Genomic DNA, 19,162 nt, shown 5'->3' with positions numbered 1-19,162 from the left:
CCGTAGTTGGTGGTGTGTGACAGTTCACATTCCCCACCGAGGCACCCAACAGGAAAGGAGCTGAAGCCCATATGAAAAAGACCAGGAGCAATTTTTATCTTGGATGACAAACGTAGAAAAGTCAGAAGAAGGTGGCTCCAATCCAATACAGTGCCTGCCTTGAGTGTTTTACAATCATCGGGTATCAGCAGAGACACGAATGTCCATCGGAGGGCGGCAGAGAGATAAGGCAACATACAGAAGGTGGAGGATGTGGAAGGAGGCTGGCTCCATTCCCCTCCTTTTGGGTCTCTGACCCTGTGCTTTCTCTTTCCCCCTCCTCACGTTGAAAAGAAGTCATACTTCAACACAGCAAACTTGGCAGGTGATGCTTTGCTTCCGGAGTGTTCAGTAACTCCTACAAATGCACAGGTGGTACAATCTGCGAAAGAGAAGAGTGCTAGATTTGGTTTGCTTGATTTTTCAGCTTTGCCTTTCACCTTGGCCTGTAACATTGCTGCCCTACTTCATCTCCCAGCCCAAGTGTGGGCATGTCTCTGCTTAGGACAGCCTTACCTTTTGGCTGTTATTCTGCTTTTTTTAGCTTTTCTTTTCGTGGCACCAGTAGTCTGCGAATGTAAGGCAACACCAGTAATAAGATGAAGAGCGACACGTGGCCGAAGAAATAAATAGACTTGTACACCTGGAAAGAGAAAGGCAGGATTAAGGATCAGCAAGCAGCTCTGAGACAGGTTAGAGGGAAAAGGGTTGGTTGCACGTGTTGTCTGTGGCTACTAAATACCTTCATCCATTTGTCCCAGGTGAAAAGGCAAAATGGCACCAGAGAGTAACTCAGAAACAGCCAGTGGTTAGCTTGCTGCAGCACGTAGAAGATGGGCCGCAAGACAGTGATGGAGGTCAAAGTGCTGAGGGTGGGACTGTCCTGTATAAGCTTTATGATCTAATTTAAAGAAAAGCAACAAAATCCTTGTCAGTTGTATGTCCTGTGGCTGTATATGCGTACTCTGGGGCCAGCGTTATCTATCCAGCTGTGTAAAATGGATTTCAGTGAGCAGTTAGTCTAAAAAAGTAGCTGCTCAACCCCCTCCAAACAATAGTTCAAGTATTGTTCTCTCAGTACTGGGACATTTAGCAGAGGCATTCAGCTCATGTCCTCCAGCCTTTCCAGCTGCCAAGTGCTTCAGTTGCCCTCTACCCATATGCCAACTTCTCCCCTTTTCTTCCTTTCAGCTTCTGCAACAAATGTATGGCTTGCCCATGCAGAAGCCACCTACTGAACATCCTATAGAGAACAGAGCCATCTCATGCTTGAAAACCAGTCCCAAAGTGAGCAACTATTTTTCATGTTTACTCCAAGTAAAGCCTTCGGCATGGCAGTTCCCAGCTCACAGGGAAGGTCTCATGCAGGCCACCCCATCCTGGTCAATCAGACAAAGCCCACCTGTCTTTCAATGATGACTATCAGCAGCTCCATCTGGAAGCACACCAGGTAGCCAGAGTGCAGCCCATGCCAAATGGCCAGAAAGAACAGGGCCAGCGCCTGTGACAGCAGTTTGTTACCCAGGAACTTCAGACGCTTGAAGATGTAGCTAGAGTGGAAAAGAAAAAAGGTGCTTCTAGTTTATTTATCCTCCCCATGTCAGGGATGCAGCGCCCAGGGGGCTGTACACCTTTGCACACCCAGAAAGAGCAAGGCAGCTCCCCTCATGAGGGCAAAATGTACAGCAGCCCTTGCCTTACAGAAATCCCAGCCCCCGGGGAGAAGTGGTTCATCCCACAATGCACCCAGAAAATGAGATTTTACACTTCAGTTGTGTGTCCCAGCAAGTGCTGAAACAAAACCTGGTCAAGTTGTTGCTTAAGGGAGCATCACAAGGCAGGATGCAGGTTCCAGCTGGTAGAGCAGCTCTATGGCACTTTGACCAGGCAGGCGCAAGGGCTCGCTGTATTCAGTCTGCCCTCCTGCTGCAATCAACTGCTTGACTGTATTAATGAACTGCCCTTTTAGACTGAACGAAAAGATCTAACCCGGTAAGCTGTTCCAAATGGCACAGCAGCAAAACGTGTAAGAAAGAGTGTAAGAAAGGAAAACTGGCAGTTTCTTCCCCTAATGCTCCCTCTCAGCATAGGATCTTGGTTCTGTTGACACAGATGTTACCAAACCAGTCTAGAATGGGAATTTTGTCCTGCTCACCGGGCGACCCAAGTATTGGTGTTGATGTTGAAAGAAGCAATGGTCCCTGTGAATAAGGGTGTTGTCTCGTACAGCCAGACCTTCATGTTGGCACAAGCATTCCACAAAGCCTTTCCATTCTGGTCCTTCCCATTGTACCCCAGACCAACAAGGATGCAGACACCTTCCTATGGAAAAAGATTCAAAAGAAAGGAAAACATTGTTCCCCCTCCTTTTTTAGTTTGTTTTGAAAGGCAGAGCCAGGCAGGCTCTGACTCTCACTGTGATGAGTGGAGAGCACCACTGCAGATGGAACAAATGGTTGAAAAACTGCCTGCTTTTTAGTTCGCTTGCCTTTGCTAACTTGGAGCAAGCAAACTGACCTGCACTGATCTCCAGATACTTGGGTTATTTCCATTAGGGCTAAGTCCAAGAGCATACTAATTAGCTGCAGAAGTGTGACCTTTGTGCATTTGTCTCTGGAACAACATCTAGACTCACCGTCACAAGCCAGCAAGTTACGTATTTGTAGAGTATAATTTTGCCCCAGATCAACATGTAAGCACATCGGAACCAGAAAGGCTTCTCCTGCAGAGGTGAGAGTGAAACAGAATCAAGAAAAATGGAGCTGAATGGCAATAACAAGACAAAGTAGATGAGATCTCTTCACTGTCTTTGGTTTAATTTGATGCATGTATTGAGACTGCTCTATGGACTTGGCTGCCAGGCTATGGATTTATGCAAGTTCACACTTCATTCTCCTTCCTTTGGTAACACTTGGCTGTACTGAAATAGGTACTTTGGGAGGATTCTGGGGTTACCATAATCACTGCAGAATTTATACCTTCATTTATTCAGACTGACACAAAAACACTGATAATCTGCAGGTAGGAATGACTTGTTAAAAGAGTTTTCTAAGAACGTCAAAGACTGGTAAGCCTTGAAAGTTACTCTAGTGCGGTTATTTGCATGTAATGGTTAAATGGAAGGTCATTAGAAGGTCACAAAATGCATAAGTTAGGTTTCAAGAACAACAGTAGCATCTAAGATTTGTTTTCAGTTCAGCTTAACACATTCCTGTTCTGCATCAAGTGGAATCCAGAGGACAGGCAGTAAAGCCAAATCAGTTGTGGAAAGGCTTATCACTAGTTGATGACTTACCTTATTCTTAAATTGAAGCAAAACTAAGAAAAAACCCCCACTCTTGTAGATCCAATCCCCACAAGAGAAGCAGAATTCTTCCGCACCCCAGTACTGCCAAATGAATACATACCATATAATCATCTGAGGTGAGGTATTCATCAGAGATGTACTGGCTTGACAAGGTATATATTACTAGAAACAAGAGACCCAAACTCAGGCGCTTCAGAGCGGGCACAAAACTGAGAAAGAAAAATATGAAGGTCAAAAAAGAAAGCCATGGAAGGCAACCGTCATAATTTGAAAAACAGAAGTGGAGCAGTTAGGGGAGATAGCGATTAGGGAGTCACCATGTTCCACTGCAGCGGATGACTTCATTTGGAAGCTGGGATGCTAACATTAGCAGGTTGGGACTGAGTCTGTACTAAACATGTCAAATGGCTGGTTGACATTCATCTCCTGGAACAATGTGAGGACATTAACCAGATAGTTATGAGCAACTTTTGAAAGACTGCCTTGTCTTAGAAATCACTTTTGATCACAGTACTTTAGTGTCCAGGTAAGAAGGCACTCTGCTGCAGGGAACATGTGGAGGATTCAGCATTCTGGGATCTTAGGAAGGTGAGGAGCTAAGTGGCTTTGTATTACCTATTGGGTCTCTGGCCTTGAACGTCAGTCATCTCACCCCTTGCCAGTTTCTGATAGTCTGTCATGGAGAACTGAGGCCCCACCATGAAGGCACCATAGAAATAGGAGAATCCCGAGACCTCCAGCAAGGTAGGAACTCCCCGGACAGCAAATTGCCGCTGCTCAGGGGTCAGGAACTCCTGCACCAAAGGGAGTGGCATTAACATCATCCTAGGGGATCTCATACTAACTCTGGATGTTAGGTTCTCAGCCTACCTCCTCAATGGTTTCAGTTCTTGCCCTCCATCTGTATATAACTGTACTTCACAACCATCCCTGTCCCCAGCCCTCTCTATCCCCACCCCCTCTAAATAGCAACGAGATCCAATGGTTGACAGCAGTTGAACAGATCTCTGTTCCTAAATAAGCTCAAAACATGGAAGGGATCTATTGACATGCATCCCTGTCAGCATGCTAAGCATTGTAAAAGCACTCTATCTGACCTATTCCAGTCCCTGACTGCAATTGCATGTATTCTCCAAAGACCTTATTGTCCTACAATTCTTACTTCTTGATGCAAGAATTCATTGTATTTAAGTACTTGAAACTTCAGTTTAGGAAATTTCAGCTCAAGCTTGTTTTCTTGCAGTCAGTAGCGATTCCATGGATGCTAAAATCTTGGTCAGGCCCCAACAGGAGATGGGGAATGCAGATAACTTGAAGCAGGATTAAGGGACTGTAGTAAGGGTTCTGCTCTCTCCCACACTTTGTGCTTCTTCCCTCACTGCTTCATAGGCTCTAAAAACAGGGCCCTAACAAATGGTAAAAGGCAACCATTCACAAGGATATAGTAAGACTAAACAAAGGCAAGGAAGATGGGAACTGAGATCCAGTGCTGATGGTCTGCAAATACACTACCCACAAGACACAGAGCATTGGGGACTGGGAATCTAAAGCAACAGTTTTGGGGGAAGGAGATGGTTGGGGTATTTGGAAGGGAGCAGAATATTCTGACATGATTGAAACAACTTTTGTCTCTGTCTAATCAAAACTGTCTCTGTTTCAAATTATTTCTTTCCACTCCAGAATTCAGTGCCCTCAGACACTCACAGAGGCTCCCCTCTCAACTATGGCTTTTACCAAACAATGCACGTGGCTTGCTAACTTGCATCCTTTGAACTTGATTTTCTGACCTCTAGCTCATTGGGATGACACGGAAGAAGGGAGGAGGAATGAAGGAGAAATGGTGTCTTACCGGATCTTTTCCTCCATCATAGTAATCGATAGCCAGACCTAGAGGTGAGAAACAATTATCTGAAGTCCTGGGATGGGCTCATTGGGCTGAACAAGCAGTCCTCCCTTCCCTGAGGCATGGCTTGCAGAGTACAGGAGATAGGAAGGAGGTGTCACTCACCAATCAACTTGAGTGTCAAGACACAATGTGGCATTGTCCATTTGATATCATAATGGTCTGTGGCTGTGAAATAATATCCAGCCATAAGGTATATCTGAAAGAGACCATTGTTTGGGTTAGTCAAACTAATTCCCCCAGCTGGTTTTGATCTGCCTCCACTTTTCCACCCACAGTTGTTACTGGGAAGTGCAAAACTGAACAGAGGGCTCCTTTCTACAAACTGATGCAGTAAGAAAGAGAGTTTTACCATCTGAAAGAAGAACGTGGTGAAGACGGCAGTGATTGTGCGACCCATTAGTCTCAGTATGAGGAACTGGATTAGGACACACAGCAGGGAATGAAAGAACTGCATCCCTGTGGGACAGGAAAGAAAGAGAAAGAGATGAAGTAGAAACGACACTACAGGTCTTCCCAAACTGCAGCACACCCTGGGCCAGGCAGCTCTCTCTTCCCAAACTCATCTTACCAAAATTGAAGTAAGCAATTGAGAGTCCTGTGAACACATTGTAGAGATGGATGAGGTAGGTATCCTTCTGGAAAAGGAAATAGCGCTGGAACAAGGCAAAAGGATATCCTGAGGAGAAACCAAAAAAGATGAAAGTGTTGTAAATGAGCATAGACAAGTATTTGTGATGGTCCAGATTATAGCTTTCTTCGACATGTTAGTAAGAACATGTACTTTATGTTCATACATGATGAACACAGGCCATGGTGTACATTTCTGATCTTGTATTTCCATTTTGGGAGATAAGATGCCATATACTCTGTATATTATAGAGAAAAAAATATTTAAACAGGAACATAATTATGTCAAAGTTGACACTGAAGTGCAAGAAATTCCAGGATTACAGTTTCTGGCCTCATTCAATACATCAGATGGATAATGCTGAAATACATGAATCAGACGCTTCAGTCTCTGATTCACTTCCAGATTCAGTGACAAATACAGTGAATGTGGCAAGAAGCTAGATTAAAAAAAAAAAAGGTGGGAGGGATGATATTTTATGGTTAATACCATTACCCTAAAATTCAATCCCTGCTCTCACTTCAAAGCGCTCTTACATGATGCTGACCAGAGTGCCTCAAGTGACCTCCAGTAATACACTCTTTCTTTTCTAACTCCTCAGCTTCAGATTTGCATCTGATTTGTGAACTCCTGGGCACATAAAGCTGTAACTAACATCCACTGGGACCAGGATGTAGTGTTTTTTTAACAATATCAAAGTCAGAAGCATTGCATACGGAGCTGCTAAGATTCATAGAAGGAGTTTTTCCTTGCATTTTCTGCTGGTTGGCTCCTGGTGTATTTTAGGAATGCCTCCAGATTATTCATCTGTGGCTCTAGTGAGAAGCAAACATTTGTGAAGCACTCTGGTAGTACGGGGAGAAGTGCCATACAGAAACCCATGAGTCAAGGCAATTTTGTCATCTAGGTAAGGTTCACATAACATGCATTAAACATTGCTACGTATGAGACAATAATTATCTTGTAACACACCTCTGCTCTGGAGCCAGGCTGAGAGAGCTGGGCTTGTTCAGCCTGGAGAAATGAATGCTCCTTAAGGGGAGACCTTAGAGCAGCTCCACTGCCTAAAGGCACTAAAAGCACCTGGAGAGGGGCTTTTGCCAAGCGCCTGAAGGGACAGGACAAGGGGTAATGGCTTTAACTTGACAGAGGGGAGGTTGAGATGAGACCTCAGGCAGAAGTTCTTCCCTGTGAGGGTGCTGAGGCGCTGGCACGGGGTGCCCAGAGAAGCTGTGGCTGCCCCATCCCTGGCAGTGTTCAAGGCCAGGTTGGAAGGGGCTTGGGGCAACCTGCTCTAGTGGAAGGTGTCCCTGCCCGTGGCAGGGGGTTGGAACTGGATGAGCTTTATGGTCCCTTCCAACCCAAGCCATTCCATGGTACTGACACAAGAAGCATTGTTCATCTCATGAGCATGTGAAGTCTGTTCAGGCAATTAGTGCTCCTAAAGGCATGTACACCATGAGCTGAATTAGGACAGCAGAATCCATTTCAATTCTAGCATTTTGTAACTTACTACTGTTTCACTTTGCAAGCTTGTTGCTTTCATCTTGATTAAGAAGAAAACAACAAACAACTCTCTTCTATCAACAAAAAACCCAACCAAAAAGGATATTAATCATACACCCCAATACTGGCATCCATGCTGCTTATTAGCCTAGGTGAAATCTGTAGCAGTGGATAGATCTCTGCTACTTACATTAATGGAGTAATAGTAGCAGTAGGTAGTCATGTTTTATATGGAGCAGTAATAAAAGGTGATGAAATACCCATTTTGCCACGAAGTGTTTGATGGATGGAAGATTTCCAACAAGCAAGGCCAAATCTAGTCACTACTGTGACAGGAAACGAGAAACTCTGTCACATTATGTAAAGTGCATGTCTTGCAGTCAGGCAGCGCTAACACGCTGAGGTGTGACTGGAGACATTTTAAGATCCTCTTCTTCCCTCCAAGATCCCTTGGGAGGGCATTCCAGATTTTGGGATGTTTGGGTTCCCTTGCAGACCCAGGGTGGCAGCACACTGCTGAGCCCAGGTATGTACCTGCTGCTTCTTGAAACGGAGCTGCTGCTCCCATTTCCTCAGCCTCTTGCTACCCCTTTCGGTCTTCCCTGCCTCCTTGTTCCTGTTCCTTCCTGCTTTTGTGTCCCACACTGGTTTCCACGCCACAGGCTGCTTTCTTGGTCTCAGCAGCCCTCCAGCCCCAGATACCATGGCCCCTTGCCTGCAGAGCCTGGCAACCTTGCTCCTGCTTTTCCAGCTTGCTCTTCCCTTCTGCAACAGTGGCTCCACATTGTCCTATAAAATGCCGTACCCAAACCGTCCCTTTTCCTTCCTGCTATTAACTGTATTAACAACTGCCTTTGTGAAAGTGGTACAAAAGAATACAAAGTGTTACCATCAGTCTAGATCCAAAGTTAAAATACTGAGGTTTATTGTGGGAAAATGTTTCCCCTGTTGATCAAAGAGGGGAAAGAGCACATCAGATATACAGGCAAAGCACAATTTACTGCTGTTCATCTACACATATGGTTTTAAAATCACATTTTTCAAGGGTTTCCCACTCTCAAAAATCAGTACAAGCCAACAAAATATTCCATTTTCACCGGGTTTTGGCTCTAGCTATTTCTGTAGACAGAATTAAATTATCACTGAATACTATTTTGTACCTCAGATTTCTAAAAGCCAGACATTTGGTTTATTTTCTTGCATCCCCAGCTAACATTCCTACTCTTTCAAAGACCTGTCTCACTTGTCACGTGTACTCCTTTTCAGCTCTACACAGCGGATCATATCATGGCTTAGGTAATGCTTCTCTGAAGGAAAAAGAATTATGAGTCCCTGCGAATAAGACAGCTACCAATATGCAGAGCAGGTATGTTTTTAGAATGCTACACACTACATGGGTGCTGTTCCAGTTCCAAAGTCACAACATCGGCCTAAATGCTTCTGCAATACAGAGCAACCTGCTAGTACTCTGGACTGCAATTTAGTTCCAGGTTTGCTGCACACAACATAGTTTTCTCACTTTTACAACTGAGCCATTTGCAGATAGAAACTTTAACCCTGAATGGCAGTGGATGCTGAGTATCAGTGGCCATTCTGCTGTGGCCTGTGCCCTTTTGAACACTAATAAACTACTTATTAGATAAGGATGTGGTCCTACCAGTAACAACGGCCGTGCTCCTGCCCAACTACAGTGCCCTTGAAGCAGCCCGGGTTAGCACAGCAGAAGCAGGAGAGCAGTTATCGCTGCCTCCTGCCAAGCTTGCTGTCACATTTGGGTATGTCAGCAGCAGGATGCCATTCTGCTTTGCTTTCGCCATTCAGAAGCAACAGGACTAAAGTTCCCTGCTCCTACAGGGACCCTGCCCAGCAGCTTCCAGTCTGCCCAACTCCTCTTTCACAGCTCCCTCAGGCAGAGCGGACGAAGGCAGGAAACCGGCTCTTTAGAGAAAACAGAAGGTGACCCCTGATCTGAAGTAATTCTCCTCTATGCACTATGGAGGTGAAAAGCAGTCTGCATGCGGACTTGGGTTTTGCCTCTAGTTATACTTCCTGTAAAGAGAATTATCAATTGATATAAAAGGTACAAATTAGTTGGGAGATGCTGCTGCTGATAAATCCCTACTTCTTTTTTAACCTTTTCACAGGAACAAGAGGAGATCTCTGGTTAAGAGAACCCTGACGCTAGAAGCACAAAGGACAAGATCAGCTTCGTGGCCACAGCCATCTGGGAGAGGAATGGGCTACTGCACAGTGCCCAGGTTGTTCACATACAACAATCTACTTGAGCAAAAGCAGTAAATGATCAAGAGGCTGGATTAAGCAGGAGGAAAGTTCTAATTCCAAGCAAAAATAGTGCTGTCAAGTTTGCATCTTCTGGAATGGGTGATTAAGATGCCTATCTTTTTCTGGAGATAAAGCTGCAAGTAAGAACACCATTCTTTTCATCTTGGCTCCCTTTATTTTCCCTTTTAGCTCTGTTTCATCTTCAAGAGAACAGATCAGGCTATTCTTCCTCTTCTTTTTGCTTATCAGTTAACTCTACCTTTGTTAACATCTAGCAGATCAATTGCGTCCGTTTTCCTGTAAGAATGCTAGAACTAAAAGAGACAACAGGAAAAATACATGTTAAAGTATACGCCTTTACCTAATATTTTGACTTCAAAAGTATTCTCTTTTCTGTCTATAATACTGCAAAACTCCCACACCTTGCTTAGCACTGGGTGCACATACATGAGTATTTTAGTTCGGCTCAGGAGTGCACTTTTAAAGTCCACTTACAGTGCTTTAGTTTGCATAGCAGAACTGTCTCAAAGCACGTGAACAAGACTCTCTTCAAACAAAACTGAACTGAAAATGCACTGCAGTGGGTGCTCAGTCTTATGACCAGACTGAAGCAAATCCAAAGTAACTATCCCAAACCCATCAGGTACAGCACACAAATGAGTCTGCTCTATGGATCTGCTCCTATTGTACCATTTTACTTGCTAATGTAGACACAGTCAGTGTATAGCATTACAGAAATCTCTATTTAAGCAGCATTTGAAGGTAAGAGATTAAACAAGGCAGCACACGAATGTTTTGTGGTTTGGCTGGTTTAACCACATGTTAAGATGGGACATCTCTTACCCATTAAAATCAGTTGCTTGCCTCCCCTTCAGTAAGGTTCTTGCTTGGCTGAGTAGCTGGGGACTTGATTTGGCTAAGTCATCAGCTATAGGTAACCACAGGGAGAATTTCACTGAGTCTGAAAATCTTCAGGATGCAAAGAGCAAGAATAAGCAAAGGATGTACAAAATAAAAAGAAATGAATGGTGACAGGTAGAAGAGGGGGAGACACCACCACCTGCAAGCAAAGCAGCTGGTTTCTGGCACCTATTCAGTGTGAATATGTTAGTTTCTGCTGGTCACTGCTATGTGTGTAGATGAAGGAACACTTCACCAGTGCTTTTCCTGGCAGATCTTGGGCAGATCAGCAGGGTCAGTTCTGGCTCAGGGCTGTAAACAGTATGTTGGCCCCTCTCCATATTATGCAGCAGAACATGCCAGGTAGCTTGTATGCCACTGTGTAATAGTATGGCTAGATAGAATTAAAGAATTAAAGAATTGAATTAAAGAATCTTTTAATTCTTTGGGACCACACAGCCATGCAAGAAATAAGACCAACCTAAAGTCTTAAATACACAGTGCCATGAGGCCTCCTGTATCCTTGCTTACACATTGAGTAGTGAGAGCAGAAGAGCAGCAGCACAGAAACTATCTTCTCTGTACCACTTGGAGGGACTCCTTCCTCTTCTCTGCCAAGAGACTAGGACAGCATTGGTTCAGATCATTTATTTCAGCAACTGGAAAGTAACTCTGCAAGTACAGAGCTGAGGCCACTGATGCCTTCCATGCTGACCTAAAGACAGTTTCCCCTGGGGGAACACTGGACCCTGGCTTACTGAAGAATGCAAGGTAGAATAAGTCTCTCAAAAGATATTTTTATAGGATCAGCAGACATTAGTGTACTAGACACACCACATTTTTTTAAATGACAAATTAAATTCAAGTATTCCTGCTGTTGATAGTATTGCCAAATTACAGTCTCATTTATTCAAAGGTTGTTTATGCAAATTTTCACATACAAGAAACCTGAAGTAAATGTTTAATCTCCTATAATCTGAGTAATGGACTCTATTCAAATTGGATTCTGCACTTCAGAACTGCAGGATGTATAAAAGGTGTCCAATTTAAATACAAAGCTGTGACTAAAATGCCCATATTTTACTCAGCAATGTGCTGTTAGCATCTTCACTTGTTCACTGAAAAAACATGCTGCCCTTTAGGACTACTCCAGTTTCTGTTCTTGATTGCTCTTCCTTCCTGCTTTCTCCTTCTCCCCTGTATTTATTTTTGTTTTCAGTAATGGCAGAATGTTAACAGCATTCATTTACCTCTTTTGCTCATTTCAGATCATGACTAAATGAACACTCTTATTATGAATCAAGCCCATTCAGACTATTTTTTCAACATCAATTTAGCTTTCTCTGGAAATCAGTGTAAAAAGTCGCAAAGTCCTTTGCGATTCTGCCTCTTTCTCAGAAGCCTATCTTTAGCAGTTTCTGGTGATCTCCTGAACAGTGAAACCCTACAACAGTTGTTGCAGTCAAACTGCACAGTGGAGATAGCAAAATGCATCACAGAGGGAGAAATAAGAAACAACTTTCAAATCCATCTTTGGAACAGAGTACCGTGCTTCATCCTCACAGTCTTCTGAAAGAATTCAGCAGTATTAGCTGCAGCCAACAAAAATGATTTTCTTCCTGAATCTATACAAACACCTGAAATGGAGGAAGTGAAGGAAAAGCCATACCTAATGCCATTTCCAGCTTTTAGAAATGCCTTTCATTTATACCTTATGCTATCCTACCAAGTGGTCATCTGAATAGGTGCATTACCAAAAGGCTCAAGGCTTTCAAGGGTTGTAAACTAAGCTGCAATTAAATGAACATTTCTTTGCTAGCACTGGATTAAGGAGCTCTTCTCACTCTCCTCTCATGTTGCTCTGGAGTGGTACCTGGCCCTTCCTTTTAATGTAATAATATAATGCTTTACTACCTATCCATTAAGCAGAAAAGCTGGAGTCAATCCCCTCTGCCTCAGTGGTTCAATCTACATGACCTGCATGAGTACCAAAGTACAGGGGAGACAGTTTTGCATGCCTTTAGCCTAACTGAAGTTATGCTTTCAATTGCATGTAATTAAGAGATATTGGGTTATGGAGAAAGGACAGGGAAGAGGGCAGCTCTAGCCTCCTGGTTTGGTATACATTTCAGGTATGGAGGAGAAAGAGGCGTGAGTCCGTTCCCAGTTCCTGATCCCCAAACTTTTAATACAAATTAGAAAGATCCATTAAGACTTCATGCAAAACAGAGAGTGGCCTGCCTCAGGAAGGGACACTGCCATCTCAGTGGCTTAGTGTCAACACTGTATGTGGAACATTTGTAACAACACACACGAATCTCACACTTAAAAGAATATACTGACTGGACTGGGCATCTCTTCTTATCACTAAGGTGACAATTACCTGCTATTCATTTCAGAGAAGTGCTTTTGCTCACCCATAATACATCAAACAGGAAACAGCCTTACAATGCCATGTTCTAGCTTGCTATTGGTAAGAAGCAAGAAGGAACTTCGAGAGTATGTTCAAGGTGCATTCTGCAAAAGAATCACTCTACTGTAGGTGTCTGCTTCCTAACACCTTTTTGCATCAATACTTGTTAGACTACTCCCTTGACCGGTTCAGTTGACTAACGTGGCAGTAAGCTATCGGCTTTTTCTGGTTTAGGTTTCTGCCAGGCAAGAAAATTCAATCAGATTGCATTAGAGACAGACACAGGAGAAAGGAAAGCAGGACTCTTCCCATTCAGCTGTGGAGAGCTGCTAGATTAATTTATGCTGATTTATGTGTGTGTCCTGTGTATGTTCTTTACTACTTCATATGTTCTTTATAGAAGAAGTTTGGTTTACCTAATTTGGTTAACTAAATTCTATGTTAAGTTCAACATGACAGTCAGTTCAGTCCCCTATACCCTTGACATGAAGAATGGTTTGGTTCAGTTTGATCTTACACATCATAAATGTGTAACATCAGGCAGAAATAAGTCTGGTCCGGACCACGGTTTTGGAGTGACACAACTATTCTTACATCTCCTTTTATGAATTACACTTCTAGTTAGCCAAAGCAACTTGATTTTGACAGATCACACCGTACCAGCTGCGCCACTTCAAATATACATTCAGGTTCAGATGAAAGCTAAATACAAGGAAATACACCTTTCTGCTGGTGACTACACCACCAAAATCTTCCAAAACCCAAAGTTTCAGTGGGCATCTGCAGAGATGTATGTAGACAGCATGTATATATACACTTGAATTAATGTTTTGGGAGCTAAAACCTGCCCTCAGCCGCTAGCCCACACTGTAACTCTAGCCCTGCCTTAGGCATTTTACACGTGACTGAACTATCTCACATTTAGATAAGTATAGGCAGCGTGTGTTTTGCAACACTCTTCACATTGCAGGTGGAGTGCAACACAACATCCCAGTTCTCCTGGCCACTTAGCTAGCAGGATTTGCTCACCCTACCTGGCAGTCCCTGTGATGACATGATGATGACACGATGATGACATGCCACTCCTGCATAGCTCCTGCAGACAGACACTACTGCCTCTTGGCAGAGATGTCCCTGCACTCAGACAGGGTTGTGGAGCATACACCCCTCTCCAGACACATGCTCATGGGGAATGCGATGCACATGAAGCACCTGTCACTCACTCAACAACATCGGAACAATTGCAAACCAAGTTCTTGTGCCCAAAGCAGTGCTCGCGACGCAGACCCAAACCGGACTCGTTTCGCAGCACGCCGAGTGCCAGCACCACGGCGAACGGGCTGCGCAGATCTCAAAGCCAGGCTCCCCCCCCGCCGCGGACCCCTTTCACAGGCGGCCCGCCAGGCCCGCACCCCGACTTCCTGCGGGGAAACCCACCAGCCCGCCCGCCCCGCTCCCGCTCCCCACGGGGCGAGCAGGGATGCCGCCACCGCCAGCCGCTGCAAGGCACGTCCCGAACTCCCCGCCGTCCCGCGGCACAACCCGGGCGCACGCACCCTCCGCCGGGGCGGGTCCGGGGCTGCGGGGGGCTCCGCGCACACGTGGCCTGGCACGACGGCGCTGACACAGCTGGGGCTTCGTGCTGGCAAGGCGCTGCTCGGCCTCGGCCCCGGCCCTACCCCGCGCAGCGTGGCACGGCACGGCACGGCACGGCGGTGGAGCGGCGGGGTGGCCCGGTCGAACGGCGGGCGGGTCGCCAGATCCGTCACCCCCGGCCGCTGCGCCCTCTGCCCTCCCTTACCCATCAGGATGGACACGATGAGGCGCAGCGCCTGCTCCGACGAACCCAGGGCCTCGGCCAGCTGGGCCAGGCCCCAGCCGGACCCCGCCACCGCCATCTTCTCCGCCGGCCGCCCCGCCGGCCGGTACCTCCTCGAACCCGGCAGCGGCACCAGCCACCGCGGCCCCCGCACCGCTCACAGCCCCCTCCGCGCCCATTGGCTGCGCCGGTCCGGCCACGCCCCCACGGCGCCTCCGATTGGACAGCCGGTGGCAGCGGGGCAGGGCCCTGAGCTCACTAAGGCAAAGGTTACCCCGCGAGTGGGCGGTGCCGCGGGGGCTGTCCCCGCCAGCCAATGATTGGAGGAAACACTTCCGAGGGCGGGGCTGGGTCGAGCCGGAGCGGGGCGGGGCCAGGCGGAGCCCTCCTCCCCATTGGCTGTGGCGGGACACGAGAGAGCTGGGCAGGGAGGGGTAAGGGCAGGGAAGGGCTGGGGTTATTCTCGGGCATGAGGCGCGCGGGGAGGGCGGCGTGAGGCCAACGGTCGTGTGAGCAGGCCTGGGCCTTGCCCTTGGTCTTGGCCCTCGTCTCGGCCTCAGGCTCGGCTTCGCTCTTTGCTCTTCGCTCTGCTGGCTGCGGACAGGGGAAGCCGCGGAGCCTCCCCACTGCTGCTGGGTCCCGTTGTCCCAGTGGCTCCTGGAAGACCGACTGTGAGTGCTTGACCCGGGGAGAGCTGCTCCTCCATGCCAGGCCTCACAGCCTGTCCCTGTGGTACTGCAGGCACTAGGCGGCTCTGCCAGCGCAGCCTCCCCGTAGCTCACCCGTCTGGAGACCCTCCTCCCGGGTGCGTCCCTTCATGCAGATGTCCGTGAGTGTGCCCCGAGTTCTCCTCCTCAGCAAAAGATTCGGGTGCGGTGGACATGATCGTCTTACTCTTGTTTGTGTTACCATTTTGCTGCCATGTCGTGCCAGTGGGCAGTATTGCCCACACTGAGCTGAAGGGGTGAACATGGACTCACAAAGGTTTGTATGAAAAGGGACCTCTGAGGTCTCTGATCGGTTGGCTCATAAGCAGGACCCCAAAGCTGGGGCAGGTTGCTCACGGCATTGCCCAGGTAATTGCTGTACGTTTTCATGGATGAAGAGCTCCCAGCCTTCCTGGACACCTGACCAGTGCTGAATTATGCTTTGGGAGAAGTATTTTTGTCCAGATTATATTCTGAATTATCTCTGTTGCAAATTATGCCCATTGCCTCTTGTCCCAGGAAAAGTCTGACTCCGTCCTCTTTATAATCACCCTATTAGATACCATTCCTTGTCAAATTTGACTGGGAGAGGGACTGACTGGCAATATGCCCATCTAGACCTCATTTACTTAGGAGACAAGGTTGATAAACCTTCTCTCCCCTTGCGTTTCTCTTTTCCAGGCTAAACAAATCCAGATTCCTCAGTATCAGCACTGGTCACTTGATCCTGCACTGGGCTCTTTCCAGTGTGCTCACAGCTCTTTTGTCTGGGGAGCCCAAAATGAGCACAGGGTTATCAAACGCAACTTTATCTGTGCCATACAGAGGGAAATAATCTTTACTCTCCACCTGTTCACCGTGCTGTCATTCGTGCCATCCTGTGTGTGCTGTTGGCTTTCACTGCTGCACGGGTGCATCATGGGCTGGTGTGGCAGGATCCTGGGATCTTGTGCTGCTCCTTTGCCTTTGTCTTCCAGCCTGTGCTGGTGCATTAGCCTTAGGTGTAGCTCTGCCCATGAGATTATGGTGTAGCTCACCTGCTGGGAACAGGCCTTGGTGGGCACGGGTTTCACTTTAAATGATGATGTACTTTTCTTCTGTTTTCCTTTCCCTGCGCTACAGTGGACAAGGCACAGATCCAAAGAAGAAAGAGGAAATAGTCTTGAAAGAGCAGTTTAACTGAACATTGGGCAGTGCCACAAAAGAGGGAGAGAGTGTAGAGAGTAGACTAGATAAGGAAGAAAAAGAGTGAAGGAATGGTTTGACAGAAACCTCACAAAGCTCAGAAAAACAAAACATGTGACTTAACACAGGACTGAAGAAGAACTGGGCCAGAGTTGCTTCAGAGCTCCACAGTGAAAGAGCAAGAAGCAGTGGCCTCAAGCTGCCACAAAGGAAGTTTCAATGGGGCTGAAGGATGGTTCACCATGGGAACACATATTTAGACAGGCTGGAAATCTTCAACCTTGGAGATACTCAGAAGATGCTTAGACAAGGCCCCAGGGCTCACAGAAGGTGAGGAAAATGGAAATGGAGAGTAATCAATGCAGTAAGGAAGTGTGTGAAGAAGGGACTTTAACCTTGACCTCCAGAAGTCCCCTGAAGGCAGTGGAATGTATGTATAAAGTATGGCAGGCCAATGGTTAGTAGGGGTTTAAAGACTCTCATGGATAGTTGACTCCATCAGGTCAGACTTTACAAAGAGGTTACTGTATTTGTTCACCCTCACTGGTTAGTGTTCGCCCAGCTTTTTTGCAAAGTCCAGGGACAGACTGAATATCAATCTCTCATTTCAATGTTTAATTGGGTATTTATGGTGTTTAGGCCATAAATAAAAAAATTCCTAAGTAAATAAAATAAATTTCCTAAGTAAATGAGGCCTATGTGAGCATGCTGACTCTCTCTCCCTCCCCTCGCCATGTTTGACTAGGAAGGGGCATCTCAAACTGTTATGTTTGTAGAATCTTTATGAAAATGGAGGGCCAGATTGGAGAGAGAGAGGCCTGTTAGCATCACCACAGAAAGAATCCACTCCATAATCAAGCTTCCTCCCCTGTTTGATACAATTATCACACAGACTCCATTCTTCTGGGGTTATAAGCTCTTAAAGTCTCTATCCTGCTACATTATGTGGTTGTCTGATGGGATCATTGTTATCATTTTATTAAAAGTCCACAAATGAGAACACTAATGTAAGAAAGATCCACTGAGGACATGTTAGATATAGATACAGCTTCTGAGTCAGCGAGACTCTATGCTTCAGATAGCCAAAAATGGGAGGATATACAAGGGAAATATCACCATATGCTTTCCTCCTTCCTTAAACTTCCACATCTGGCTTTCCCTCCCCTCATTCTTCCCCTTCCCTTCTCATCCTCTTTCTATGAAAACTCAGATTATGCCTGGAGGATTACCTAGATTCTGTGGCCTTGCTTTGAAGGTCAGACCGCAACGTGGCACCAACCACACCACTCTTTGCTGGGGCCACTGGTACTCTGTTGGGCTTGTACAAGGGTTCAGCTTCCCTCATGCACTGGTGCATTTCCTGCCCGAGCAGACGTCTGTCCCCTCACGGATGCTGACTCCTCGAGTCTGGTTCTGGAGGCCACATTTGTAGCAGCAAAAATGGCTTTGGATCCCAGTCTCTTTCAGGTGGTATCCTCCTGTAGACCTCCAGCAGTCTGTCTACACCTCTGACTCAAGACTGCAGAAAAAGAGAGTTAGAGGTTGCTGGGTTGGACAAAATTCTGGTGTCGGTCCTTTGTGTTCCGGAATAACACAGGAAACAAACCTATGACACATTCCTTTTGTGCAAAGAGTAACTTGTTTAGACTTACTTCATTCTGTAATTTACTAATGTCAGAGAAGGGTTTCAGAGCTAGCATCTGCTCCTGAGATTGCCAATGCAAGTTTCTGTTTTCAGTTGCTTGCAATGTTGCTATATTTCATTTATTTGGATTAAATGCTAGATCAGAACATAGTAGCTTGCTTTGAGACTCTGATCATGATGAGTACCATTATGTTTCAGAATTGCTATTTGTTTAATAATCGGGGCAGTGCAATGCTTGGGAGGAGGAGGTGTAACTAAAAATCTTTATTTAGTGTCCTGAAGATACACTGAGCTTTCATGGCACTACGGAGTTACTAGTGTGAAACTTGAAGTTCACGTGAGCTCAGTGTGGCAATCTGGGGACGTAGCTGTTGTTTGCTTCTGCAAATTCAATTTTATTGACTGTGTTCAAGTGGTTCGTGCAGCTTTCCCACAGACCTCAAATGGTTCTTCAAGAACCCTTGTAGGACTTTCCTTCCAGGACCATTTCTTCTGCAGCTGAGGACCTGAAAGAGGAATCTTGTGCCCTTCTGGGCACAGTTTCCCGCTGGCAGGCACCATTCAATCCTGATTGAAATGGCCACAGAAGAGGAGCAGGCTACCAAGGGCAAGACAATAGGGAGCATTGCAGTTTAGGGTTGAACACTGAAGGGGAGGAGGAAGATACCAGAAAAGCGAGAGTCTGACTAAAATGAAATCTGACTCAAGTCTGCAGCTGGGAATCACTGTGTCAAGTGAAGAGCACAGAGAGGATGTGGAGAGAAATAACCACGAGCAAGAGAGAGAGTACAGAGGGAGAAGGGTGACTGCTTGGGATAACGAGC

At 46.2% G+C, this 19,162-nt stretch overlaps 1 protein-coding gene across 1 annotated transcript; it reads right to left on the bottom strand.

Annotated features, from left to right (window-relative positions):
* Positions 1-72: 72 nt before the first annotated feature.
* On the bottom strand, positions 73-14,980 carry LPCAT3 (lysophosphatidylcholine acyltransferase 3). The gene is given in 14 exon segments (XM_065676230.1): positions 73-421; positions 556-682; positions 782-940; positions 1,442-1,589; positions 2,195-2,361; positions 2,675-2,761; positions 3,447-3,555; positions 3,962-4,140; positions 5,196-5,233; positions 5,355-5,448; positions 5,602-5,708; positions 5,821-5,928; positions 14,784-14,937; positions 14,939-14,980. Coding segments are annotated over 13 exon segments (1,509 nt in total). The 3' UTR covers positions 73-421; positions 556-565.
* Between the last annotated feature and the right edge of the window lie 4,182 nt (positions 14,981-19,162).

This window comes from Lathamus discolor, chromosome 4, assembly GCF_037157495.1.
Source record: "Lathamus discolor isolate bLatDis1 chromosome 4, bLatDis1.hap1, whole genome shotgun sequence".
Taxonomy (NCBI): domain Eukaryota; kingdom Metazoa; phylum Chordata; class Aves; order Psittaciformes; family Psittacidae; genus Lathamus; species Lathamus discolor.
This window is presented reverse-complemented; position numbering and strand designations above follow the sequence as displayed.